This window comes from Prionailurus viverrinus, chromosome A2, assembly GCF_022837055.1.
Source record: "Prionailurus viverrinus isolate Anna chromosome A2, UM_Priviv_1.0, whole genome shotgun sequence".
NCBI classification, from domain to species: domain Eukaryota; kingdom Metazoa; phylum Chordata; class Mammalia; order Carnivora; family Felidae; genus Prionailurus; species Prionailurus viverrinus.
The window spans coordinates 99,586,723-99,614,449 of NC_062562.1; the positions used below are offsets into that span (position 1 = coordinate 99,586,723).

The following is a 27,727-nucleotide window of genomic DNA, read 5'->3' on the forward strand; positions in this document are numbered from 1 at the left end:
TAAGGGCCAAACTATTGGCTTCCTCAGGGGAGATCCTTGGAGGCAGTGCCCAGAGAAAGTCCAAAACTCAGGATAGGACTCTCCAATCTTTCCACCTCCCCCAGCTTTTTCAAGGATGAAAAGTACAGTAGAATGCCAATATCCATGCACAGCATCCAGTCCTTCCCCTGTGATCATTACTGTGTGAGGGTAACACTTTCACCCGTTTGTTTCACTATTTTCACTTCCTTTTCCTCATTTTGCCTCCAAACCTTCCTAGGAGTTGTGCTAGTCATTTACTCCCATGCAGACAGTGTTTGGGAGATATTCAAATTAGATGCCAAATAACCAATTTAAATTAAGATCAGTTAAATCTTCTTCACATCTGGCTCTCCATATATAGTGAAAGAAACACTGCCATAATGCTGACTTTTTAAACAATCTCTTTAGAGTAATTTTTAATAAGCTGATACAATTCTTCCTCCCACAAATCGTGTTTTTTACTAAACCTATTAGTTTTTACTTTCACCCTCACCTCCCAAATATTCACATTTTAGAGCCAAACTTCAGTCTATTTTTTTGCTGGTAATACTTTTCCTTCAAAATGTTTCTCCCCTCATTATAAAATATTTACTGCTCATCACAGACAATATAGAAAAGCATTAGAAATTACAATTGCTTAATTTTCACCAGCTAGAGATAACCACTGCAACTGTACATGTTTTGGAGCTTTTCCTTCATCAGTAGCATTAATAACCATTCCATGGTTGAGACCATCATTCTGTGGTTCTGAGTTATCCGTTTCTTCTCTTTAAATTCATGGTATGTGGTTTTGTGGGGTTTTCTTGGGAGGTTGGAGTATTCTTTAACCAGAAGGTAGACAGGCAGTGAATTCCACACAGCTCCACATTGTCTGCACTTTCTCCGTGATGTTTTGGGTTTTCTTCATGCTCTTATATCTTGCCTATATCAGCGTTGCCTAATTCAGAAAATAAGCAACCTGGGGTCAGGAACCAGGGGCTAGAGAACACTCGGCAAAATCTTTGGCTGTCAGTTGGGGCATGTTTCTGGTGACACTGATTTGACTTTGCCAACTCACACAAAAAAGAAAACACAATGAAAAAGAGAAACGAGAGGCTCTGGGATATGCTGTCAGGCTCCTACTGGGAAAACAAACTCAATTTCTTGGAAAAATATATTAGAAACCAAAGCCAAGCTTTTAGTTTTCAAATAAAGATCTATAATTTTAGGGGGATACAACAGCGCTTAGTTGATAATTTTGTACTGGGATATTAAAATTTGAAAAAAGGAGAGGAAGACAGCTGCTAGCCCCTCTAATGTTATGTGTCTTCAATATGATCAGAAGGCCATGGGAAGACATGATCTGAAATTAGAAACATCCTGATCAAAACACAGACAAACAAGAACAAATCTAAGGAAAGAGTGGAGCTGCACTATGAAACACCAAAGGAAAAATGGTCAGGAGGATGCCGTATTTTTCCTACCTGGAATCAGACAATGTGGTCCAGTAATCTATGCGTGCTGGAGACTGAACGTCAGACCGTGAAGAGAGGCCATAGGTTTCTAATTATTTCAGAAAAGGGAGAAGGAAAAGCCAAGAAAGAAAGCTATCCTACGGGGCCAGGGGTTTAGGAATAAATGAGGGAATAACCACACAAGTCCTGAGGAGGTAACACCTGCAGTACTATCGTAAGGAGGGAGGGGGACGAGGACGGCTGTGTCTCCTTGCCTCTCCTGGAGCCTGTACCCTTCAACAGCACAGCACCTCAGGCGTCTCCCTGCAGCAAATCACTCTCCAGGGTCAGGAGGTGCCCGTGGCCTCTCTCACACCACAGGCATCTAAGTCCAATTCCCAAGGAGAGCTAACTTTGCAAAAGGCTAGAGAAAAAGACTTCTTAAATTTCCCTGGCCTCCTCTCCCCACCACTGTCTTCAGGTCTAAGACACAAAGGCAGGTGCCAATTTGTAAGGCTGCCTCAGGCAATACCTGACCTGTGGCTCCAGTGCAATGAAAAGGGAAGCAGGATGTGGAAAAGGCTTTTAAAGTTCCAACAGGGAGAATGTTTCTCTCCCAGATTCCTTGATAAATCCTTCACTTCACGGTGAATACCCATTCTCCAGTCTTACATCACAACACAAACCTGTCTGACTTGAAATCTACTTGTGCCACTTACAATTTTTACTAAGTGATCTGCCATTCTGAACAGGCAACTTTATAATAAAGGGCAACATTCCATGCTGTCCAACAGCCTGCGTCAGCAACACAAAAATCATTACTTTGGCCATTAAAAAATTAATGAATTACAAAGTGTGTGCCACCTAAAATAAATCTTTAAATCTTCTTGCCCTATAAGAAAATCTACACATTTGCCTGCCTTAGGTCTTCCTCACTGGTTCTCTGGACGTCTCTGCCCTCAGACACTCTGGTTAGCCCCAAATTTCCTTTGTGCACACAGTAGAGTCACTTGGGGGGAAATTCATAAATACAATAAGCAATCATCTAATCTCTTACTATTCATTAAAGCACTTTCTCCAAAGAGGGAAAATTATTGTATTTTTTAATTTAGTGGGCCTTCTTAAGTAACAGACAGGAACAGTAAAAGGCATCTCAGGGGAGACCTATATATAAATAAACTAGAATCAAAACTCAGATCTAGTTTAATTATCCACTCTGGCTCCATTCCTATTTTGTACCATTCTAAACCCTCTCCATCATCATTCTACTTAAAGTCTAGGAAAACTTCTTCAAGGGTTGGTCTCACTTAACTTACAGTTAGGAATCTAAAACTGACACAGGCCAGTTAGGCTCAGAGACACTGGCCATAGTATCACCATGGCATCAGAATTCTTTCTTTTGCTTCTCATGCTTTTTTTGATATGGACACTGTGGAAAGCCCAAGGGAGTTTAATCAGTTCTTAAGTTGCTGGAATCATCCACGCAAGTTTACTCTGGCAGCTCTGTCAGGCATGAAACTGTCAAAAGATAGAATACAACAGGATTTCTCTCTCTCTCTGCCACACACACACACACACACACACACACACACACACACACACAGCTAGCTAGCTATCTCCAATATCTTTTTTTCTTCTTTTAAAGCTCTTCATCTTGGATGGTATCACACCTACCCAATCAATCTGAGGAACAAAACAAGCCTTAAGAATGATTGCTGATAAAGAAGTCAGGGCCACAGCAGGTCTTTTTGCATGCTAATTCCTGCTTATTGTAGCTGTACCTGCAACTACAGCTCTAAACAGAACATTTCTAATACAGAGGAAGGTAATTACATTCACAAAGGCACCTCTGTGTCAGGGCCGGGCACCAGGAGCCAGCAGGTCTGGGAGACAGAGGCTTAACAGAGACTCCTGCAGTGAATGCACATTGTCTAGCATGGGGGAAAATGCCAGACGGAGGGACCTGCAGCATTCAAGACAACAGTGGTGCACCTTGTCTGCGGAGGTTATTTAATGCTTCTGGCACCTGTAGTAAGAGCCACCCCTCCTTTTCTACCTTACAGGTTTAGAATTTATTTGGCATGTATAATTGTATATTTTGATCCTGGAGCTACAAACAATGGGCAGCATGTCATGTCTTGATCCCTTAGCATGCCTCTTGGTTTCTCCCAAGTGAGTTAACCCTTGTATACACAGTCTGGCAGCACTGCTCCTGCCCAGTCAAGGGAGAGTTAGGCCCACGTGCCTGGGATTTAAACAGGGTGAGTTTCAGTATCTTGATGGGAAATATCACTGGTGCCAAGACCCGTTACGTGATTGTGTCACCGGTGTTATAACCAAATGAACCAGCCAACAACTGGAGACTTGGTATCAGTGACACTGAAATTACTTCAATTTGAATATAAAATATCAAAACCTATTATTTAGTTTCATTAGGCCAGGGACTTTCAGGATATTGGTTTCTCCTTAATTTCACTGCAATTCTGACCAAAGCATCTTGGCAACTCAAGGTTTTTTTGTTTGTTTTTTTGTTTTTGTTTTTTGCAGGAAATGCCACTCCTATGTTGGTTCTGGTTCTCTACTCGTCTATTGCACACTGCTTTGCCACCAATGATGCTCATAGTGAGACAGGCTGGAAACCTAGTTAGTGGCACAGTTTTATGACATGAAATTTTGGTCTCTGAGCATGTCACCTTCATAAATCCAATCTATAAAACACATCCACCTTTTCAATTTTTCTTTCTTTCCTTTCTTGCCTTCTTTCCCCTGACATCTCCCTACTATTTGCAAGTTCCACAATCTGTTACTACTCTAAGAGTTTATACCCTGGAAATTTTAATATACACACTTAATGGTCTTTGTTAACTTCCTCCTGTATAATACATGCATTTTATACAACTTACATTATAAGCAACCCTCCCATCTTATGGTCATGTATTTTAATTCTAGCTTTAAAATCATGACACATTATAATTACCATTACACATATATTTAAATTCACACAATTCTACTTAGACTAAACATTTACCACTTTGTCATTCCTTCCTTACTGCATCTCAAAACTGTCATCTGGATCACGTTCCTTCTACCTGCAGTATTCTAGAATTTCCCTTAGTAAGGGCCTGATGGTTATATACATTCTGAGTTTTGCTATGTCTTTATTTTATCCTTATTCCCAGAAGACATTTTTACAGGGTCTAGAATTCTAGGTTGAAAGGTTTTTCTCTTTCACACACGGAAAACACCATTCCTATGTCTTCTGGCTTCCACTGTTCCTGTTTTTAAGTTAATTGTCAGTTCAACCATTCTCCTTTGAAGGCGATTTGCTTTTTTCTCTGGCCATCTATGAGCTTCTCTTCAGCCTTGGTATCCAGCAGCTTCACGCTGACATGTTTAGTCTAGATTATTTTTATTTAATGTCCCACTTGCTATTTGTTGTACTTCTTGAATCTGTGGATTGATAGCTTTTAATAGTTGTGGAGCATTTTTAGCCATCATCTCTCTTTTCCTTCTGGTTTTCTTTTATACCTATTAAACCATCTCATACTTTCCTCTATGTCAATCTCCCTTTGTCTCTCATTGCTAAGTTCTAACTAGAATCTTCCAATTCACTAATTCTCTCTTCATCTGTGTTTAATCTGTTGTTAAAACCAGAATTTTGAAATGTTCAGTTTTAAATTTTAATCATTAAAAATATTTTCACCCTTTTTAATTTTTTAAAACAAATAAAAAACACTAATTTTATTTTTGATAATTTTGAAATTTTAAGACTTAGTAGGTTTAAAATGCTGCCTGTTGTTTTTTGCTATCTTTTCTTAAAGTACCTTGTTGCCTTGTGTGACTTCAGATTTTAGACTATGAGCTGTTCAGTTTCCTTGCAACAATATCTATGAAAATTCTTTGAGGTCTGGGTTGAAGGTGGGCTCCTTTTGAGAAAATGTGTGTTTGCTCCTGTCAGATACCTGTGGATACTATCAATTTAAGATTTTGCCAGCTTGAGAGTTTTCATATCACCCAAGAAACATAAATTGAGCATTCAAACCCATGTGAGACAAGGTTAAAATTCCTAATTACCTCTAGGGGAGGGAACACTCTCCCTTTTCTTTCCCTCCAAAAGCAAAGCAAGTTTCCTTATAGCCCAGAATAGTAAAAGTGAGCATTTTTACTTTGCCCTTACACTGAGGTTAGTATAACCCTTTGAGGGCCAGCTTTATGGAAGATGAACTTTTTCAGGACCAGGAATTGGATAAGGCAAGACTGGTCCCTAATGTAGAGACTTGAAGGAGGCACTCAGTACCAGAGATGTTCAATACAAGGTCAGCACCCGAGACTAGGTGCCTCCTTACATTTTGTGACCTAAGTGTCTTGCTTGCCTCACCTTTTCTACCCCTTTCTTTTAGACTTAGCACTTTAGGCAGTACCTGGTTGTCCCTTGGGACATCAAAAATTAATGCTCAAGTTCAGGTGTTTGGCAAATGCCTTGAAGGCCAAAGCCAGCTTTAGGGTTCTGCTTATCCCACCTAAATTTTGGCTTGAATATTCCTCACTAGCTCATGAATTTGAAAAGGCTTGAACAAAATATATTAAAGTATATTACCCATTTTTATTTATTTTCAATGGGATTATCAGTTCAAATATCCTAACTGCCAATGGCTCGAAACCCTATGGGGAGAACTTAATACCTTAAAGAGAAGATGCTCAAGCTGGCTTGTTCTTGACACATTCCCTCAACAAGTTTCCTTCAAAATGTTGCAGTATTACACAGGCAATACCCTTGATAATTCCTTTTTAACTTTTTCTCCTTGATGTAGATTTCAAAGTCCAAAGAGAAGGAAAAAGCTCTTTATTCCAATATCCTTCAGCACATTCAATGAAGGCCACTTCTCTGCATCATCAATCATTATGGCTGATCAGCTAGTTGAGCTGGGTATTCTCTTCGTGTTCTATCCTCCTACATGCCACTCTTCTTGAAGAAAATGACTTTTCAGAGAAAAGGAGACTCTACTAAAAAAAAAAAAAAAGTCATGGGATGCCTGGGTAGCTCAGTTAGTTGAGTGTCCAACTTCGGCTCAGGTCATAATCTCACAGTTTTTGAGTTAGAGCCCTGCATTGGGCTGTCTGCTGTCAGTGCAGAGCCCACTTTGAATATTCTGTCCCCCTCCCCCACCGCCGCGCTCCTGCCCCACTCACGCTCCCTCTCTCTCAAAAATACACAAACATTAAAAAACACATAGTCAACATGTGCCATCTTTTTTTTTTTTTTTATAAAAAATTTTTTTTTTTCAACGTTTATTTATTTTTGGGACAGAGAGAGACAGAGCATGAACGGGCGAGGGGCAGAGAGAGAGGGAGACACAGAATCGGAAACAGGCTCCAGGCTCCGGGCCATCAGCCCAGAGCCCGAGGCGGGGCTCGAACTCACGGACCGCGAGATCGTGACCTGGCTGAAGCCGGACGCTTAACCGACTGCGCCACCCAGGCGCCCCAACATGTGCCATCTTAAATATGGATCTGTATCTGAATTCTGCCACTGCTCACCAACAGAAGGACACTGTAGGAACAAGAATACAGGCTTTGGAGTCAGAAACCTGAGCTCAGTTTATCACTCTGCCACTTAGCTAGCTGGTATTCGGTACAAGTTCGTAAAATCTCTGTACCTCAAGTCCCTCATTTATTAAATGTGAGTAACATTTTTACTGACGTAAGAATTTGGATCCAACAAATGGTATGAAGTACTCAGTATAATACTTAGCAAAAGGATTTTTCCATAAAAGGTGACAATGAAAAGGTAATTACCATCATCAATGAAAAGCACACTGCCCTGTTGCAGCAGAAAATGGAAACAGCTAATATATTCTTTAAACAACTTGCAGCTGAGGTATGATTACTATATGGTTTCATACCTGAATCACAGTAGAGTTCTATATGTATCAGGCTAAGAGCCAGTCTTTTATTTGGCAAAAGACCTAATCCTACCAAAAAGTTTACACTGGTTTGCTAAATGATCATACTCCACATGGGACTTGTGGGCTGTCACATGGCATATTATCTCCTTAATTTTACAGTCAATAAACATTTCTTAAACTGGATACCTTTTAAATGCATAATTTAGTCACAATTAGAAACAAGATAAATGAAAGGACAGATTAGCAGAAATGTGTCTATCACTTCTAGAAAATATATTCAGAGCACTCTATCAACAATGGACTAGTAGCATAATTTTCAATACTTTTAAACATGAAAGACCACATATTTTATTCTAAAAGTTTAATTAAAATAAAAAAGTATTGTGTTCAAACTAATCCTGCATGCACTTGGCAAAAAAACAGAAACAGAAGAAACTCACAACAAAAGAATAAAACGCAACCTTGGTAAAAATGTTTGACTCTGGAAAAATAGGTTATCTGTGGGACTAGGAGGCCAACATTTTATTGCTATTTACTCTTTTCTATCTGAATTTTCTTCTTTTAAAAACTATTTTGCCTACCAAAATTAATTTTTAACAAACTCTATGACAGTAATTATTAAAGAACTATGATGCTACATGTTTATATTCTCTCACTTCCCTTAGTACTGGTTATTTTGAAGGCAATGGTACCATATTCATCTTTGTAACTCCAGCTCCTAGTAGAGAGTTAGCCCTCAACAAATATTTGGTCAACAAATGGAAAAATGATAAGAAAATTAATCATTTTCTAATACTTTTTCTTTTCTTTATGAAGTACTAAATTTTAATTGCAATACAGTTAGCATACAGTGTTATATTAGTTTTGGGTGTAAAATAGAGTCATTTTCTAATATTTTTTTAAAAGTATATTTATTTTCAGAGAGAGAGCATGAGCAAGGGAGGAGCAAAGAGAGAGGGGGGGAGAGAGAGAGAATCCCAAGCAAGCTCCATACTGTCAGGGCAGAGCCTGATGTAGGGCTCAAACTCACAAACTGAGAAAATGACCCAAGTCAAAATCAAGAGTTGGACACTTAACTGACTGAGCCACCTAGGCACCCCGATTTTCTAATATTTTTAAGAATCTTTTCTAGTCCCCTTTAGCACACTCAATTCCTTTGAGTAGTGCTTTATAAAAATAATTATTTTTCAAGTTGTCTCCTTTTATTTGGTTTTCTAAAGTCCAAAGAAGAATGCATGACCTAGAGATAGCTGTTGAGCACACAGCAGGGAAAATTACCTAGGACTAGGGCAGAGTGGAAGGAGCTAGATATCTCTGCAAGAATCTATTAGTTGACATGCTATAATTTAAAATTAATAATAACTAACACATCATGCAAACTATGTGCTCAGTTCTAGCCTATGTCTTTTAAATGCATTATTTTAGTAAATCCTGACAACAATCCTGTGAATATGTAGGTTCTATTACTATCCTCTTTTTACAAATGATGGCAGCTGAAACACAGCAACAGAAAGATTTAAAAAGTTTTTTTTTGTTTTCTCTTAATTCAACCTTTAAGCATAATATGGACAACATCATATGATTTCCATTATTATTTCAAGTTCACACCATATTAGATACAAACCCCAGCCCCTTGAGGTATTTGATATCCTCTTGTGAATTTCTAACCGGTATCACTTTACATTAATGCCATCCCTTCTCCCCACCATCCCTGGCTTACAGCCCCCTAAAAGGCTACCCAGCCTTCAGTCTTGCCCTCCTACATGGCACTGTCCACACTGAAACTGAATTATCCTTCTTCAAACCCAAACCTGACCATGTCATTTGTCTTTGGCTTCCACTGGTGAACGATGACTCCTCCCTTAAGGCTATCTCCCTTCCAGAAAGCCTTCCAGACCTTGCTGTGGAGTTAGCCCCACCTCCCTTAGAACCCGTGCACACCCCTGACAGCCCTTCCCAACTGCATATATGTTGTACTCCGAGGGTCTTTTTACTGGTGTGACCACCCCACGAGATGGTAAACTTCTGATAAAACCATGCACTTCTTATTTATGTTTGTATCCCCGGCACCCAGGGCAGAGCTTGCTGGGTGAAGGAATGGATGCCTCTGAAAAGGAGAAAGCAAGTTCTCATATAATTAGCTGCTTTCTTTACAGTTGACGTCCCACCATCATAGTGTTTGGTCATTACTTGCCAAAGTAATTCACTCACTATCTGTGCTCTAATATCCTTGTTTATAACTTGGAAACACCTGGCTTTTGTTTATCACTCATTTGCTCAACAAATATTTATCAAATGTCTATATATGTGTCAGAAACTGTTATACAAGGTAGGTCTCTGGTATCAAAGTACACTCTAGATGAGCAGACACACACACCCAGGGAGACCATGACAGCAAGTGATGTGGTTGTCTTTCTGAGCAAGCGTCTGTTGACCTAAGATGTGAAGGGAAGAATGTTTAGGCAGAGGGAAAAGCAAGAGGGAGTGAACTTGGAATATCTGAATAAAAGAAAGGCAGCCAGTGTCGCTAGCAGAGGATGGTACAAAATGGAGGGTGGAGAAGATAGGGCCACAGGGAAGGAGCTGGGGTTCTATTCTAGGTGTAACAGGAAGCTGCTAGATGGTTTTCCATTAGGAAGACATGGTTTCTGTAGGGCACACTCGTGTCTCATTTCCTCTGGTTTCTGCTTAATAAGATCTCATGTGAGAGGCTTTCCTGATCACCTATTAAAATGCACCCCCTGGGGCGCCTGGGTGGCTCAGTTGGTTAAGCGGCCGACTTCGGCTCAGGTCATGATCTCGCGGTCCGTGAGTTCAAGCCCCGCGTCAGGCTCTGTGCTGACGGCTCAGAGCCGGGAGCCTGCTTCAGATTCTGTGTCTCCTTCTCTCTGACCCTCCCCTGTTCATGCTTTGTCTCTCCCTGTCTCAAAAATAAATAAAACGTTAAAAAAAATTTTTAAAAAAATGCACCCCCTGCCCCACATCCCATCCTGCCTTGAGCCTTTTCCTCACCCTCATCTGCCTCTTTTTTCTTCAAAGTCTTAACACCCACCTGATGTCAGAGATTTGTTTTTGTTGAACTGCGTGTAGGTGACACACAACTTGATAGTTTCAGGTGTACAACATAGTGATTCACCATCTCTAGATGTTAGTGCTGTGCTCACGACTAGCGTAGCCACCATCTGTCACCATACAACACTATTACAATGTCACTAACTATATTCCCTATGCTGTACCTTTTATCCCCATGGCATATTCCCGGCATAACTGGAAGCCTGTTATCTCCCACCCCTTCACCTGTCTTGCCCATCTCTGCCACTCCCCACCCCACCTCTCACCAAATTTACTTTCTTGATGGTTTTTTCTACCCACCAAACGTTGAACAGGGACTTGGCTCTTCACAGCTGCATCTGAACCTACCAGAGTAGTCAGCTTTCATTAAAAGTGTGTGGAGTGAATTAATTAATCTGATTTACATTTTAAACAGACCAACTCTGGCTGCTGTGGGGACAACGGATTTAAGGGAGTCAAGAGTCAAAATGAATCAATCCATGAGGAGGCTTTCACAGACACCCAGATGAAAGATAAATGTGGGAGAAGTAAGACGGTGAGAACTACCACCTTGGTGGCTGTAAAACCATGTAATGGCCCTTGATGTTAGAAAATTAGCAGGGCACAAGTGTCCTCAAAGTAATGATGGGACAACTGTTTTCTTCAGGTGGGGTCAGGAACTCAGAAAAATAGGTATTTTTAAAAGCTCCTAAATTGAGTATTCTTGTGTACTCATACACTATCAAGCTCAAATTGATAAACTGATGTCATCTGACAACATCTATTCACACTGAAACTATGCACATGCCCCTTGACCTAGACATTTTCATTGCTAGGAATTTATCATTTGCATATACTCACAAAATTATGTCAAAATACACTTTAGGGGATATTCACCTTGTCATTGCTTATAGTATCCCCAAACTAGAAACAACACAAATATTCATCAATAGGAAACTTCTTAGAAAAACTTAAAAAAAAAAAATGTACACAGCTATTAAGTACAACGAAGAAAGAGTTTTAAGGTCTACTGCATGCACTTGAAACTCCTATAACATTGTGTGTCAACTATACATTTCAACTTAAAAAAGATATATGGTGTATTTAGAGATATTCTATTTGGGGAGCCTGAGTGGCTCAGTTGGTTAACATCTAACTCAAGTCATGATCTCACAGTTCGTGGAATCGAGTCCCACATCAGGCTCTGCGCTGACAGCGCGGAGCCTGGTTGGGATTCTGTCTCCCTATCTCTGCCCCTCCCTGGCCTGCTCCCTTTTTCTCTTTCAAAAAATAAATAAATAAGCATTAAAAAAAAAATATTCCCTTTCTGTTAAAGCGTGCACACACACATACAACATTGAAACTGATACAATTTGTGATAGATACACAGAGAGAAAAGGAGATAAATACGGATGTAATTAGATTTTTTTTCTTAAGGATATGTAAGAAAATAGTGGTTACCTTTTGAAGAGAGAAGGAAGCAGTAAGGGTTTGAGAGTCTTACTTTTTCACATACCTTTTGAATTATTTGATTTTTGTTTAAAGGTAAACTTCTATTTTAAACACACACAAACAACATCTCTTTGAGATAATTAGCAGAATAAGAATGTACTGATGTATCACTACTTGCTTTCTGATTTTAAGGAGAGCAGCTCCAGTGACTGATTTATACACACTATGTGAATGAACACACATACACACATACTTGCATGTAGATGAAAATTGTATTTGAATGCTCTGTTAAATGCAGAGGGACAAATGCCTTTGGTGAGAACACAGTCGATACGGCTCCTATTCCTGAGTGACCACCTTCTAGGCTGGAGTGTAATTTGTGATTACATAATCTGAAAGCAGTTTTCAACAATGCTTGATATCCTGGCTGTCACCGCTTCACGGACCATGTTTTTGCCTTTACAAAGCACCATGAACTTGTCCATTGCTTAAGGAAGCAACTTTTTAGCCTATATCAGCTGTGTTGCCCTTATTAATGTTAAATGATGTTTCCTTCCATTACTACAGTGTAAACCATTCCCTTGTCAAAGCTCTGTTGGCTCCTATGGGCAAGGTACCATTCAAAAGATGCATACCACTTTCTTTTCTATGACGGAATTGATTTTATTTATGTTCCAGGGGCTTATGCAATAAACAAAATTTATGTAGGGAAAGGGAAATACATGCTCATATATTCTTAAGAAAAGTAATATATGTTGTAGTTTTTTTTTTTTAAACTACATTATATTCAAATAGCTCGTTCAGTGGCAGTTAATTTTCTTGCCTTTACTTCAATTACCTACCTAGTCTGCACTGTGACTAAATCTCCCTAAATGTTACCAAAAGGTGGGGGGGGGGGGGTGCGGGGAGCTTTGTTTGCAGAGTTCACTATATCTGTTCTAAACCATTTCTAACCTCAGGAATGTGAAATGTTTACCAAATCCACTTTTTTTTTCAGTTGTAAATGTATTTCTAAAGCAAACGTCCTAATTACCATTTACTGGGAAGTCACAGAATACTTGGGTAATTTGCAAGTCAATTCAGGAGAAAAAGAGAAAGACTGGTTAAGTCCAATTTAGGTGAGGTTAAACAGCAGGCCTAAACACACAGACAGAGCCACTCACCACACACTCCTCCCGGGTCTTACATTGTCATGTAAACAACAGCAAACAAAAGATCCAAGGGAAGGAGAATGAAGATCACCAGTCCCCACTAAAACCTGGACAGTAGTTCTCTTTTTAAAGACCCACCTGCAGGGACACATACCAAGTTCTACATTGTTAGGTCACTCCAGGCCATTTCCATTTTTCTGCCCAACTTAAAAAGACTAGAGACAGAGGGGCACCTGGGTGGCTTAGTCGGTTGTGGGCCTCCAACTTCAGCTCAGGTCATGATCTCACGGTTCATGAGTTCGAGCCCCGCGTCGGGCTCTGTGCTGACTGCTCAGAGCCTGGAGCCTGCTTCAGATTCTGTGTCTCCCTCTCTCTCTGCTCCTCCCCTGCTCATGCTCTGCCTCTCTCTATCTCAAAAATAAATAAAAACATTAAAAAAAATTTTTTTTAGAGACAGAGAAAAACCTTTATGACTAAAAAGCACTACCCTGAAACAAAATCACAGCAAATCATGGAAATGCTAAAGTCCCAAAGCTCCAATGCTTCAGCATTCCCCAAAACGATAGATCTTGACTTGCTAAAAGATTTCTGAGCAGGGAAGGGTGGGGTCAGATGAGCAAAACTGGAGAGGAGAGATTCGCAAGAAACAAAACCCGTGGCTGGAACAGGGGAACATAAAGGAGGGTCGCCGAGGGTGATAATGCTGGACTGAGCCAACAGAATGGAGAGGTGAGCTCTGCTGAGTGAAGTCTAGACTCAGTCTTAGTGAATTTGGCTGCTGACACCAATGGCCTGCAGAAAGGATGGGACTGCAGAGTTGCACAGACACCCGAGTTTCCAGAAGCTCAAAGTGTTAGTGACTTCACTTGGTAATTACCAATACTCCAAAAGCAGCGTTTTTAAGGCAGCAACAAGCCCCATGGAATGCCTCTGAACTGGATTAAACCACCAGGCTAGTAATTAAACTACCTTTATATGGGAGAGGTCTCTTGCTCAAACTTGAGCAATCCTGCTCATTTCAGGAAAGCAGTGGAAACAAGAAACTTCTGAGCCTCGGTTTCAGCCCAGATACCCGTCATCGGCAGCTTCTATTTTCCGAACTGCAAAATCAGGAGACCAACTTCTTGTAAGGGGTGTTAGCAGGGATTTAGATTTTGAAATACTGTGAAGATGAAAAGGACTCTCAGTCTTATATCATTTGCAGGTAGTTTAACAGTCTCCGTTTCTGTGTCAGCAAACAAGTTTTTACCATTTTATCTTTCGAGACGTTTCGATAGCAGTCATTGCCATAGTACCTAAGTGCTTTTCACCAGACAACCTGCTGAAAGACTGCTTGGCATCTTGTCAAAATGACGTACGTGCTGCCACGCTTGCTACAGTCTGCAGAGAGCCTAAAAATTTAGAAAAGACGACTCTTCTTCAAATTTATCAGTGCTGTGCTTTGTGATAATACTGCTTGTTCCTTTACAGCTGGAGAATAATTTGGTAAGTGAAATGCCTCTAACAGTGTGCTCCCTGCACAACCACAGGCTGAGTATTTTGGGCACTACTTACAAAATCTGCATGCTTATTCCTAACCACACATGCCTAAATATAAGGCAAGTTTTCCCCCCTAAAACTAACCCCAGAAAAGGTGTGTCACATTATATTCAAGTCTAACAAAGTCTTGGATCATGGGGTACAATCACTTGACCTTGAGAAGTACAGAGTAGCATTTGGGGACAGGCGGATTTGCCTGCAACAACCTCAATCATCACTAACACTGGATGTTTATACCAAAATCACCTCCAAAACTTGAATTAAAGAAAAGGGGAGGGGGGAGTATTCCTGGGGGTAGGATCTCATAAATGCTGAATGTCAAAACAAGGCATTTTACACGGACTCTCAAAAGCAATACGATAAGTTGTTTATGGGACCAGGTATGTCCATTCAGGATGAACTGGGAAGAGGAAAAAAGAAACAACTGTCCTCATGCTGTGTGTCTGTGGGATAAAATTTCCAGGGACAATGCTGCACACGGAGCCCAAAAGTGCTTCACCCTGCCAGCGTGGGATAAAAACGCAGACAATGTACTCGGCAATACCATGTGAATGGCTGATTCACAAGGTGGCGATCCAAACACTGATTCAAAATTCTTACAAAGAGTTTGAATAAAATATTTCTTGATATGTATGGACAGGAAAAAGTAATATCAATTTCCTATGATGGGAATTTGTATGTTTGTGTGTAAATAAATGAAAACTATTTTGAGTAAACATCTGACTTCAGGTTTATTTATCCCTAAAACTTTACTTAGTCAAGTTGGCCGTGAAAAATTTTTTTTAACTTTCTTACTGAAAAATTGTAAACACCTTATGTTTGATAAAGCCTTATGGCTGGGGATATATGGAGGTAGTTCTAGGATATTCCAGTTCAACTTCTTGGTAGAGGAGTGTGAATAATAAATTTCAAGAATTTTCTGAAAGCCTGGTTTTGCAATTATTCTGAAAAACTATTTTCTAAATGACAATTGATTAAGATTCAAAAGAATTATGACAAAGGCATATATATGGACAAGGTTGGAATATACAGGATCAGAAAATAAATTCCCAATCTAGTACGGGCTTCTCCTTTAACTGAGCTCAGTTTATCTTCTGAAAAATGGTACCCTGTGATCTTTGTTTCTATCCTTCACAGAGGACAGCACTGAGAATTAGCTTTTTGTATGGGTAACAAATCCAAATAAAGCTCCAGCCACTGTTGCTGGAAAGAGCTAACTGCTGAGCAATACTCACATCATAGTCATCTGTGATTAGTATATTTTGAGGATGGCTTTTAAAAAATTTTTTTTTTAATGTTTATTTATTTTTAAGAGACAGAGAGAAACAGATCACAAGCGGGAGAGGGACAGAGAGAGATGGAGAGACACAGAATCCTAAGTAGGCTCCAGGCTCTGAGCTGTCAGCACAGAGCCTGACGCGGGGCTTGAACTCACAAAGTGCAAGATCATGATCGGAGCTGAAGTTGGACACTTAATCGACTTAGCCACCCAGGCGGCCGCCAAGGATGGCTTTTTGATAGCATGCATGAAGGCACCCTATGGGCCCCAGCAGAATGCCTTCTCCAGGTACCAAAATGTGAGGAGTCAATTTCATGCTGATGAGAAGTTTATTTACATAGTTCACCCCATCTGCTAATTTAGGAGATGAACACAGATCAAGTAAATGACTAAAAGGGACAGTTACCTTGTAGATCCCAAAGAACCCCAGGTCCCTTACGACAGACAGGGCACTGACTCGGGGACCAGTAGTGATCTCTCCAGCCACTTGCAAACGGATCTTGACGATTTCTAAAGGATTTGTGAAAATCACCTGGGAGCCTCCTGCCTAGAAAAAGAGAAAAAAGTAAAGATTTAGCATCACAGAAGAGTAAGGGTAAGGAAGGTCGGGAAGAGGGTGTGATTATCCTCTATGGAGCTCAGAATATTCTATCTTCAAGAGACTGTAGTTTTCCATCCTTGTTCCATCAATTACAACAGGGACTAAGATGGGGCACCTGGGTGGCTCAGTCAGTTAAGCATCTGACTTATCTCAGGTCATGATTTTGTGGTTCATGAGTTCAAGCCCCACATTGGGCTCTAGGTTGACAGCTCAGAGCCTGCACCTTGCTTTGGATTATATCTCCCCCGTCCCCCATATCTCTCCTGCTTGCACTCTGTCTCTTTCTCTCTCTCAAAAATAAATAAACATTAAAAAAGAAAAAAGACAGTGACTATGAGTCTGAATCAAAATACAGTTACTGCCAAGGAGGAGGTCTTGGGTACTGAGGTCCTATTTCCCTCATGCAGACGTTGAAAGAGGGCAAAGAGGAGAGACAGATGTCTCGTGGCTTCACCAAAGTCCTTGCATGGAAATGAAATGGAGTCCCTGAAGCACAAACAACTGCTATCACAGGGCTCAAAGCCAAGGGCACAAAGGCAGCACTAAAATGAAAATCAAATAGTATCCAAATAAAGAGACACAAACCTGCTTGTCAGAATAGGAGGAGATAGGGAGGACACAGGTTCTCCCGTGATGGACTCTATGATTCTGGCAATGATTCAAGAATTGCCAGAGAACACGTAAACTTAGATGAAAGCTATTTTGTCTTCTCTTAAAAAATCAGGTCCATCATCAAACACCATTTCATGGAGCTGCATATTCTTATAATTTTATGTATGTATTACCTGTGTATAGATTAATCTTTTTATAGAAGATAAATGTCAAAGTAGTAAAAATATGCATCAAATCAATTATGCCCCAAACTCTGAGCAATGTGTATTATTTCATTCCAGCAGTGGCTGGGTGCCCCACCTCCGAGATCATCAGTGGAAATCTTTAAAGTGGACTTGGGGCACCTGGGTGGTTCAGTCAGTTAAGCATTTGGCTCTTGACTTCAGCTCAGGTCATGATCTCATGGTTCATGGGTTTGAGCCCCGCATCAGGCTCTGTGCTGGCAGCATAGAGCCTGCTTGGGATTCTCTCTCTCCCTCTCTCTGTACCCCTGCCCTGCTTGTGTGTTCTGTTTCTCTCTCTCTCAAAATGAATACGCTTAAAAAAATAAAAGTAAAAAGAATAAAACGTACTTAAACAATAAAGTGTATTATAAGGGAAGTTTTAAGCTAGTTATTTTGAAGCTCAGCTTGTATTTATTATACGCAATTACATTCTTTCTCACTGTACTTCAGCTTGTTATTTCTTGTCACAAATATATTAAATTTTTATTTCTTCCAAACTAAGGTTGACACACAGTATAGTTCAGAATCTTTATTACCTAGTGACGCCACCACGCTAGACCAGATATGGTGCTGATATTTTACAGCTCAGTAGATGCCATCACGGTAACAAGCATAATTTGGATTAATATCATACAAAACTACTTCTTATTAGATTCTCTGACCCCATTAAGCAATGTATGTGCCCTCATAAAATGGCCAGTACTAATCAACACTGGAGAAACAAAGATGATCTTGAAATTATAATTAACTTGGAAATAAAAATTAGATACAATATAAATATCCAACGATGAGAGATGGATTAAATGAATTTGGGTATGTCATGCAATGGAGATACTACGCTGCCAAAGAAAATACTGTGGAAAAGGTCCAATATATATATATACTGGGAAGTATAAACTCTCATGTTCAAATGCATCTACAGCTTTCCCCCCTGTTATCCCTTACCGTCGTGTAGAAAATACACCAATGTAGTGCTTTTTAGGTGGTAGGATTACAAGTGGTTTATTTTCTTTTCTGCTGTGTTCTTATTTCTTCTACACAGATTATATATTACTTCTATAAAGAAAAATAAATACCTCTGCATAACTTATCTGATATGTATAGCAATGTTAGCTAAAAAAAGTAAAGAAATATGTTCACCCATTAATTCTCTATAAATCAAACTGTTTTTTTTATTTTTACCAACTTGATATCTTAATCAAGACACACTTGATCTTAAAAACAGACCAAGCCCACCCCTCTCACCACATTACAACTGTTTAGAAGGCAGCAGTATGGTCCAGTGTCTTGATGGCCACACAGACCACCTCTCTTTGCTTATTTGTTTCACCCCTCACCTTTGGCTCTCCTACGTGACTCTCAGGAGGTGGGCCAAACAATCCTGGCAGGAAAAAACCTAGGTTAGATTCATCAAAAGGTCCAAGAAAGGCCCTTGGATAGCGGGAAGGAGAGCATGAGGCGATATGCCCAGAGGCTGGTGTGTTCTTCTGGTCCCACAGACATTTGGCTCCCTCTTCTCTGGCTCAGAACAGCTGTTCTTTGCTCCCATACTGCTGGGACCTGCGGGTAGGCAGAAAGGCCAAGTCCCCACCTGTCTACAGCTCCTCAGTATTTTGTGGGTTTGCACCTGCATCTTTCCACATGACATAAGGGAGTTAAAGTTGTCAGAAGGAAGGGAGGAAATGGACCTGGCTTAGTAACAGCACCAATGGTACAATGAGGATCATGCCTGTGCTTCCTGACCCAAGCTCTTGAGTTGCAAAAATGAATAAAAAATAAATATGTAAAAATTGTTTTATGGGAGCAGAATGAGAAAGATTTGCTGAGCTGGAATTAATCCAACCCGAGGCTGATTTATAAAAGTCCCAATGTGGGTAACAGCATCTCTATCAAGGGCAGAACGGACAGGAATCTGCATTGTCGATCTTCTTAAAGAACAGCACAGGAATGCAAGGCACACTCATCAACAGCGGCTGCAGAGGCACCTGCGCGCATGTGCACACTGAGTCCCTGTCCCGTTTGTCAAACCACCTCACTCAATATGAGGCTTGCGGAGATGGCAAACGGACCGCAGCCAGCACGATGTCTGTGACACAGTAGTGTCACCGTAGAGTTTTTTTCTCCTCTCTCCCAAAGTGATGGTGCCCCTCTCTGCTGCATGTTACGGTCACTTGCGAAGCTCTGAAAAAGTACTGGCTTCCAAATCCTACTTCAGATAAATAAGAAATTCTGCAACTGCTCTTTAAAAAACCTGATTAATATGTGCAGTGAGATTTGAGAATCGCTCTACTTCACTGGATCACCTCCATGATCCCTTTAAATTCTGAGAGGCTGCTTGACAGGCTTACTTACAGCTGTGACTTCTAATTCCAGTTCTCCAGTTTCTTTCAGAGGGCAACTTTTATGTTTCACATCTGACCTCACAACAAACTTTTTGTACGTCTCCAAGTGGTGCCGTTATTAAAGGGTATAATCCTTAGGCACGATCGCTGTCTTACTCGTTACCTTATATCTGCACTAATAGTTGTAAAAGTTAATGTTATATACAAAATAAGAACTTAATACTCAATTCCCTGACTCCCAGCCAATCGATAGATACCAATTCTTTTAGCACGGCACAGTGAATTCTAATCACTAAGGACAATGCAAAAGTCAAATCCACTTCAGACAGCTGCAGGGAACAGACGCAGTGGGAAGAAAGTGTAGTGATACTGAGAAAAAATAATGATGTACTCCTGGCTTCGGGTGGGCTCAGAAAGAAAGAACTTCCAGACTCAAAGTGGCACATTGTACAGGTACCAAAGATGAATCAGTCCTTTGGAGTCAGGCTGGAAGGAAATGAGAGACTCCAAGGCACCAAGAGAAGATGCTTATCATCAGATGCACAGTGTCTGGGCATCACCACGACTTGATCACTGAGCGGCACACTGGCTGCCGCTCTCCCAGTCTATTGTCCATTCACAGTGCCTTACCTGTGTCCCTCCTCCGTGAGATCAAAGATAGCTGAATCCACAGACCGCGAACAGGAACACCTATTGTGCATGTCTTTGTGTCCCTCATCACTTGAGAGACCTGGCTGTGTGATGATGCTGTTTTGTGTGTGTGTGTGTGTGTGTGTGTGTGTGTGTGTGTGTGTGTGTGGAATTTTGTCACAAATCACTTCCCTGTGACTTTCTGGAATCTGCGGCAAGTAGGACAGGCAGAGATTTTCTACACTGCACTAGAACTGGTTCTGTGTGGATGGCACATTATATTTACAGTGGGGACGCTGAGGTGTCTATAAGTTTCCTTTCTACAGGTTCTTTATTACTGAAACCTTAGTTCCTACCCAGCATCTGGATCTATCCAAGAAACACACATGCTTATTACTGCAGACTCACTTCTGCTACCTGATCATTCATTCATTCATTCATTCATTCATTCACATCATAAAAGTCCCAAACATTTATAAGCAATCGTGCTCAAAGTTTGTCTTAAGAGCTGCAAGGGCACAAGATGAGTGAGAAAACATTCCTGTTCTCAAGGAGCTTGAAATAGGAGTGAGGTCATAAATATTCATTAAGCATCCATTACTGGCTATCAGGGTATTTATTGCTTTGCACAGAGTACAGCTCTTCAGCCCACTAAAGAGGTATTTTTTCCAGATTTTACATAAGAGAAAATTGAGGCATAAAAGATTAAAGAAACTGTTATGGGCTGAACTGTGTTCCAACAAAATTCATATACTGAAGTCCTAACCCTCAGTACCTCAGACAGTGCCTGTATTTGGAGACAGGGCCTTCACAAAAGTAGTTAAGGTAAGATGAGGTCATATGGGTGGCCCCTACTCCCATGCAGCCTTTGTCCTTATAGTAAGAAGAAACTGAGATATGGACACAAATGTGCACAATGAAAAGAGAGTGTGAGAACACAGCGAGAAGGGGGCCATCATCAGGCCAACAAGAGAGGCCTCTGAAGAAACCAACCCTGCTGACACCATCTTGGACTTCCAGCTTCCAGGAACATGACAAAATAAATTGGTTATCAAGTCACCCAGTCTGTGGAATTTTGTTATGGCAGGGTGGCAAACCAATACAGCACTTACACAAAGCTACACAGCCAGCAAGCAAAGGATTTTCTATGGAGTCCAATAAATATATGTGTTACGAAGAAAAAACATGGCACATAGGAAAAGGGAATTATAACAAACAAGAAGAGGTAAGGTCCAGATAAACTGCCATGGCAATTTGAAGAAAGGTAAGATATCTGTTGGATGGGATAACCTGGGGAGGTGGTAAGGCACGTAAATAAGTAACACATCAGTTGGTGACTGAGTGCAATTAGGATTTAGCTAATCCAGGCAGAGAAGGGCACAAAGGCACAGTGACAAAGGCCTGGCACACTTAGAGAGCAAAGAGACCCGGCACCGTGTGTCCAGTGAAGTTTTAATATGGATGATAATTATGAGGAGATCAACATTATCATCCACTAGCATTTACTGAGTGTTTACTATGTACTACACGTTACACCAAGAGCTCTGTATGAATTTTCTCCGTTGGTCCTCATAACATAAGGTAGCTAATAATACTATTCCAGTGTTATAAGTGAGCAAATGGAGACCGAAAGGGTGAAGGAGCTTATATAATCTGCCTAAGATCACAGAGCTAGGAAGATGGAGTCTATATTCAAAGCAGACCTGCCCGAAGCCAGACAGGCACTTCCACCGTTTATCACTACGTATCCTGGCAGCACAGAAGAACCAGCCAGCTGCTTAAGGCCACGAGAGAAGAAGGCTGGAGAAGGCTACTGGGGCCAAATCACAGAAGGCCTCGATAGTGCCTTCCTGTGCTCGTGCGGCGGGAGGAATGCAGGTTATAAAGGGTTTAGACCTGGAGAGTGTCGTGACTACCATCTGTGTCTCGGAAAGATGGACCGGGTGGTAGAAGGGAGAGTTCAGTAGGGGAGAAGAGCCCAAAGCCAGGGATAACAATTAGGGTTTTAGCAGACTAGATGAGAGAGAAGAAAGGTCAGAATTGGAACAATTACACCAGCAAGAAGGTATGGGGGTGGATGGTTGAGCACTGGATGCAGCAGAGAACGCCGGGCCCCGCTGCTGAGAATGCGGGAGAAGGAATGTGTAGGATCAAAGAAAGGACCCATATTTTTACAGGTGTGTAACAGGAACAAAGGGGCACAGAGTAAGGGTGACACATCCAGAAGGCAATGGGAAAGCGAGCTGGGAGTTAGGGAAGGAGTCAGAGGAGGGTGTCATCCCCTATCTGTGCTAACTGAAGGCAGGAGCTCATGTGGGGTGCAGGGAGATGAAACACCAACAGTGGAGACCTAAGTGACAAGAAGCCTCCGCCACACAGCACAGCAATCCAGGCACAGAGGTCAAGAGAGGGGCTTCTGGAAGGGAAAAAGCCAACGACAAAATGGCCAACAATATCTGCTGGCACAGGGAGGCAAGGTCCAGCTCACCGTGTGATCTGTGGTTGGAAAGATGGAAAAGTGGATGCTGGGGAATCAGAATTTGTGCAATGTACATTTTTTTAATGTTTATTTTTGAGAGAGAGAGAGAGAGAGAGAGAGAGACAGCGAGAAGGGGAGGGGCAGAGGGAGGGGGAGACGCAGAATCCGAAGCAGGTTCCAGGCTCTGAGCTGTCAGAACAGAGCCCCACGTGGGGCTCAAACTCACAAACCACGAGATCATGACCTGAGCCAAAGTCAGACGCTTAACCGCTTAACCGACTGAGCCACCCAGGTGTCCCATGTGTTAATCTACCTTTTTAAGGGAAGGGAAAGAGAGAGAATGATGTCATTTATGGAAGCAAGCAAGGCAGAATGCAAATGCATTTAGGGTCATGAAGGAGAGCAGCTCTAGGGGACAGTGAAGAGATAAATTGGAGCTGAGGAGGATTAGGTCACACTTACGCAAAATAGCACACAAGTTCTGGGTGGGGGAGGGGAGTGGAAGGCAGACAGACAGTGAAGCCGGGATTTCCCTACTATTTATGATTCAAAGACAAACAGAATCAAATGGATCAGGATTTGGCACAAGGAGACAACGGAAGTTCTGAAGCATAAACCGAACACAAAACAACAAATGACCCCTGAGAACAAGAGTAACATCACATTCTGGCTCTCCAGAAGTTATACAAAGTTATAGTGAAGTTAGTCCGATGTGCGCAGACAGGAGGACACTGAGGTACCTAGTGACATCTAAAGAGGTGTCTGATGCAGTGGCCCATGCTTGCCACCCCGCAGCTCAAACGGACGGGAGACACAGCAGGATGCAGTGTGCTGAAGGGCTGTTTAGGCATGCTTATCTGCACCTGCCTGAAAGGACTGGAGCCACGGGGCAGCACCCAGTGGGTTCCCCATTAAGACCCCACTGTGTGCACAGGCCTGAAGATGAGGAATGAGTCAGTTCAGTCTTATGTGGATTCTCACACGGACGAGGCTAGGTATGTTTACTGCCCACTGCACTAACAGTGAATGCTAGTATCAACGTGACAAAATGCTTTGTAGCATTTTTTTTTTAAAGGAAACTGTGTGCCAACTCCACAGCAGATGTGTAAGACTGAACAAAACTAATGAACAGCCCCCCCCCCCCCCCACACACACACACCTGACAGAGCACATTTCTGGCTGTTACTCCCAGGACTGTGTGAAAATAAAATGGAAACAGGTACATAGAGCACTCATCCCGGTGCCTGGCATACTACTCAATCAATGATACTGCTTACCATTCAACTTACCAAACTCCCTCAACCAGTACAAATGAGTTCCGATTTTTTCTTTTCCTAGAAACCTGTACATTAAACTTTCTTTTTGAGGGAAACATAGTTATACTGAGGATTGCAGGAAGTAGCAGTCTCGAGCAAAAAAAGTTTGGCGGGGGCCAAAGTGGGCGGGGGCCCACCCTAAGTGATGGGTGATAGAGTGGTGCCCCACATAACCAGAGAGTTTTTATTTAATTTAAATTCACTTAACTTTATTAATTAAATTCAAGCGGACACTCCATAAAAGTGGGTACTTCTAATTTTGAATACTTTTGTTACAGAGAAATGGTCAATCACGTCCTGCTGCAGGAGCTGGTAAAAATGACAATGGCTAGCTAAGAGAGTTATCCAGCAGAGTTGACCATACACTGCCTGTGGGGATGCTTTCTGTGGTTCCATGTAGGTGTGAACTGCCCCCAACACTAGCACACCACTTTGAAAATGAGCACCACCGGTTGCACAAGGAACTGAGACAGAGACTAGGTTCCCACTGCTGAAAACGAGGCACAGTGCACATTCTTCTGACCAGGTAATCTGACTGCTGGAAGGAAAGCCACACAGATGCCCTTTATGATCAACTTCTAATGTTTCGGGCCTTTAAAGCTGTCCCAGGTGAATGCTGGATGCCCCATTTTGCTACCAATACAAATCCAAGTTCATGTCTCCAGGGCAGTTTCAGTGGTTGTGATTCCTGTCTAAAATCCATGATCTTCATAAACTCACCTTTACATCCAGGAGGGCTGAGAGAAACCAGAAAGGGACATAGGACTATGGAAGCTACAACTATGTCAGCATGAAGCCCAAGCACCAAGCTTCTCAAATGAATAGGGCTCTATCGACACAAGCATCGTTATTTCCAAATGCTCTAATTTTTCATGACACACTCCTCATGGCTCAAAGTAAAATTACAGGTTTTTTCCCTCTAATACCCCCTCTCTGAAATGGGCCAGATAGTCTGCAAAGAACCTGAAACGTGGCTTCCGTCACAGCTTTGGCTCACTGACCAGATGCGACTATAAGCTTGATTTCTTCTTTTTCACGATTTTGTCACCCAAATTCCTCTTGCTATGTTACGTAATGATTAAGTTCACTGTTAACACTTCGGATGCTGCATAGGTAATTTTATTCTGGGAGGTGATTCATCTGCTTTTTTAAAAACAGAATGTCAAGAAACATTCAGAAAGGCAACATACTACAGGACCCTAATGCACTGCCCAATTTCTCCAAGGACAGGGACCTTCGCACTAAAGTGAGCCTAACATAGTTCAGGTCCAATAATTGTGAACAAGTAGGTTTTAAAGTTATATGCCTTGAAGATGACTTACCAAGCCTGCTTATTATTAAACTTTGGAAAATAGCCACAGCCTAAACACATTATGTAAAGGTCTGGTCCAGAAGCTCCAGTTCTTATTTCCCTAGGATCCATTTTCTTTCACCTATTAGGAACTAAACAAGCCCTTCTCCAAGGCTTCTTTCCTAACCTGGATAGTATCCTTGAACATTCTTTCTTGGGACCTGGGGAGTTGAGTCAGAAGAACTCACAAGATGAAAAGGCATGCTTCGTATGATCTGCCTCCCCAAACCAGTCTAGCCAAAAGTCTTGAGAATATTCAGAAACTACTAACAGTCTTGCATTAAAAAAAAAAAAAAAAAAAATCAATCCTGTCATCAATCTGCTGTCCACAGAAAACATAGCGGGGTATTTTTTTTTTAACACAGTGCAATTCCTGCTACATTTTAAACTAAAAGCATTAAATATAACTGTATTTAATCACCTCCCTTTAATTTGAATTCACATGGTAGATACTTATAGCTACTTAAAAAATTAAGTGGCAAAATGTATATGAAGAATGTGTATCTTGATATTTTAATTATGCTCAATTGAATGTACTTAGATTTAAAGTGCTTTTCACAAATGACATGTGCTAAGAATATCTAATTGCACACTGACATTCTAAAATGTGTGCTTACATGTGTCAAAAATAGATTAATATGAAGTTATGGAATATGGCTTTTTTAAACTAAAACCTAAATACAGTATTTTGATTATTTGGATACAAATAAGATTGTAACTACAAAAAAGGTCTACACTAGTAAATTACTAATGATACACATTACATATAAAATGAACACTCAAATGATGACAGTATTTGGTATTTAAAGTGAAAAATAAAGATTTCTTAAGAAATCTAAGATTTAAGGTATTTTCTATTTATTCTCTTACTAACTCAATGTTATATGGAGACATGAAAATACTTTGTATGTAGTACAGATATTATCATCATATAGAAAGATCACAGGGAGGTGCCTGGCTCAGTCCACAGAGTGTACGACTCTTGATCTCACGGTTGTGAATTCAAGCCCCATGTTGGGCATAGAGCTTACTTGAAGAAAAAAAAAAAAAGATCACAGGTACAAAAGAAGTATTCAGCAAATAGTAGTGAATGAATTAAATTAAAACACAGTACCCAACAGTAGTCAGGTACTTCGCAACACGGAATACAGGAATTCAACAATCTCACAAAGAAGATGGCAACTGTGAGGGGATGTGAGGCCAAGAGGCTCCGCACCCTCTAACTTGCTCTGAAAGGAAAGTATTGGATCCGGTGCCCAGTGCCATCACAGGAGAGGTTATCACTTTGTACAGTCAAGAAGTTCAGTTCTCACTGCAAGTTGAGAAAAGAACCTTTAGCCTAACCCTTAGTGTTATAGGCTAAATTGGGTCCCTCCAAAATTGTGTGTTGAAGACCTAATCCTATACCTCAGAACGTGACTGTATTTGGAAACAGGGCCTTCAGAGAGGTGATTAAGGTAAAATGAAGTCATACGGGTGGGCCCTGGTTCCACAAGACTGGAGTCTTTAAAGGTGATTAGAACACAGGCAACATGCAGACCGAAGGATGGCATGGGAAGACACAGCAAGAAGACGGCCATCTGCAAGCAAAGAACAGAGACTTCGGAAGAAAACCAAACCCGCAGACACCTTGATCCGGGACTTCCGGCTTTCATAAGTGCGAGAAAATAAACTTCTATTATTGAAGCCATGCAGTCTGTGGCATTTGGTCATGGCAGCCCTAGCGAACCAATTTGACTGTCTAATTGCACACCTCTAAACATGAAACAAAACAGGATTGTCTCCTGACTGGTGTGTAAATTAAGCTCTTAAGTAAAAAAAATCTGTAACTGGACTATTAGGAAACTTTAAAAGAGAATAGATTCTCACCATGTAATTGTTTTCAAGAGATGCCAAATTGAAATTTCCCTACTCTTAATTTCTTAACTACATGGCACGGTGGAAAAAGGCTATGCTGTTCACATGTTTTACAAATATTAAGTTTCATATTTTCAACTTCATAGGGTTTTAATAGGCGTATGGAAGCCTGGCTAAGAAACCAAAGTGGAATCTGTTTGACTGACATTAAAAAGCAATGAAGTTACAGATCTGTCAAATATGTTCACATTTGGGCTCTGGCTGTGATACATGTCTATTTTGACTGCTACTACCAGAATCATTTAATGATTTACAGACCTTCAGTGTCTAAAGCATACGAAAGCTGTGGCCCAATCTTTCTTCATATTTTCACATCATAACAAGCCCCTCCCCTATTTATTAGATAACCAGAAGGATGGCCTGGGGTTTGAACTGTTTTGAGTCAAATCAGGCTCAGGCTCTGCCACAGATGGGAGAAAATAG

The 27,727-nt window shown here is 41.1% G+C and overlaps 1 protein-coding gene across 4 annotated transcripts in view; it reads right to left on the minus strand.

The window, feature by feature from the left end:
• The window catches only part of SLC25A13 (solute carrier family 25 member 13), a 184,283-nt gene that overhangs the window by 14,739 nt on the left and 141,817 nt on the right, over window positions 1–27,727 (minus strand). For all 4 annotated transcript variants that reach the window (XM_047844735.1, XM_047844745.1, XM_047844756.1 and 1 more), the window contains one exon: window positions 16,239–16,379. In XM_047844735.1, the coding sequence (XP_047700691.1) occupies window positions 16,239–16,379 (141 nt within the window). The remainder of the gene's footprint in view (window positions 1–16,238; window positions 16,380–27,727) is intronic.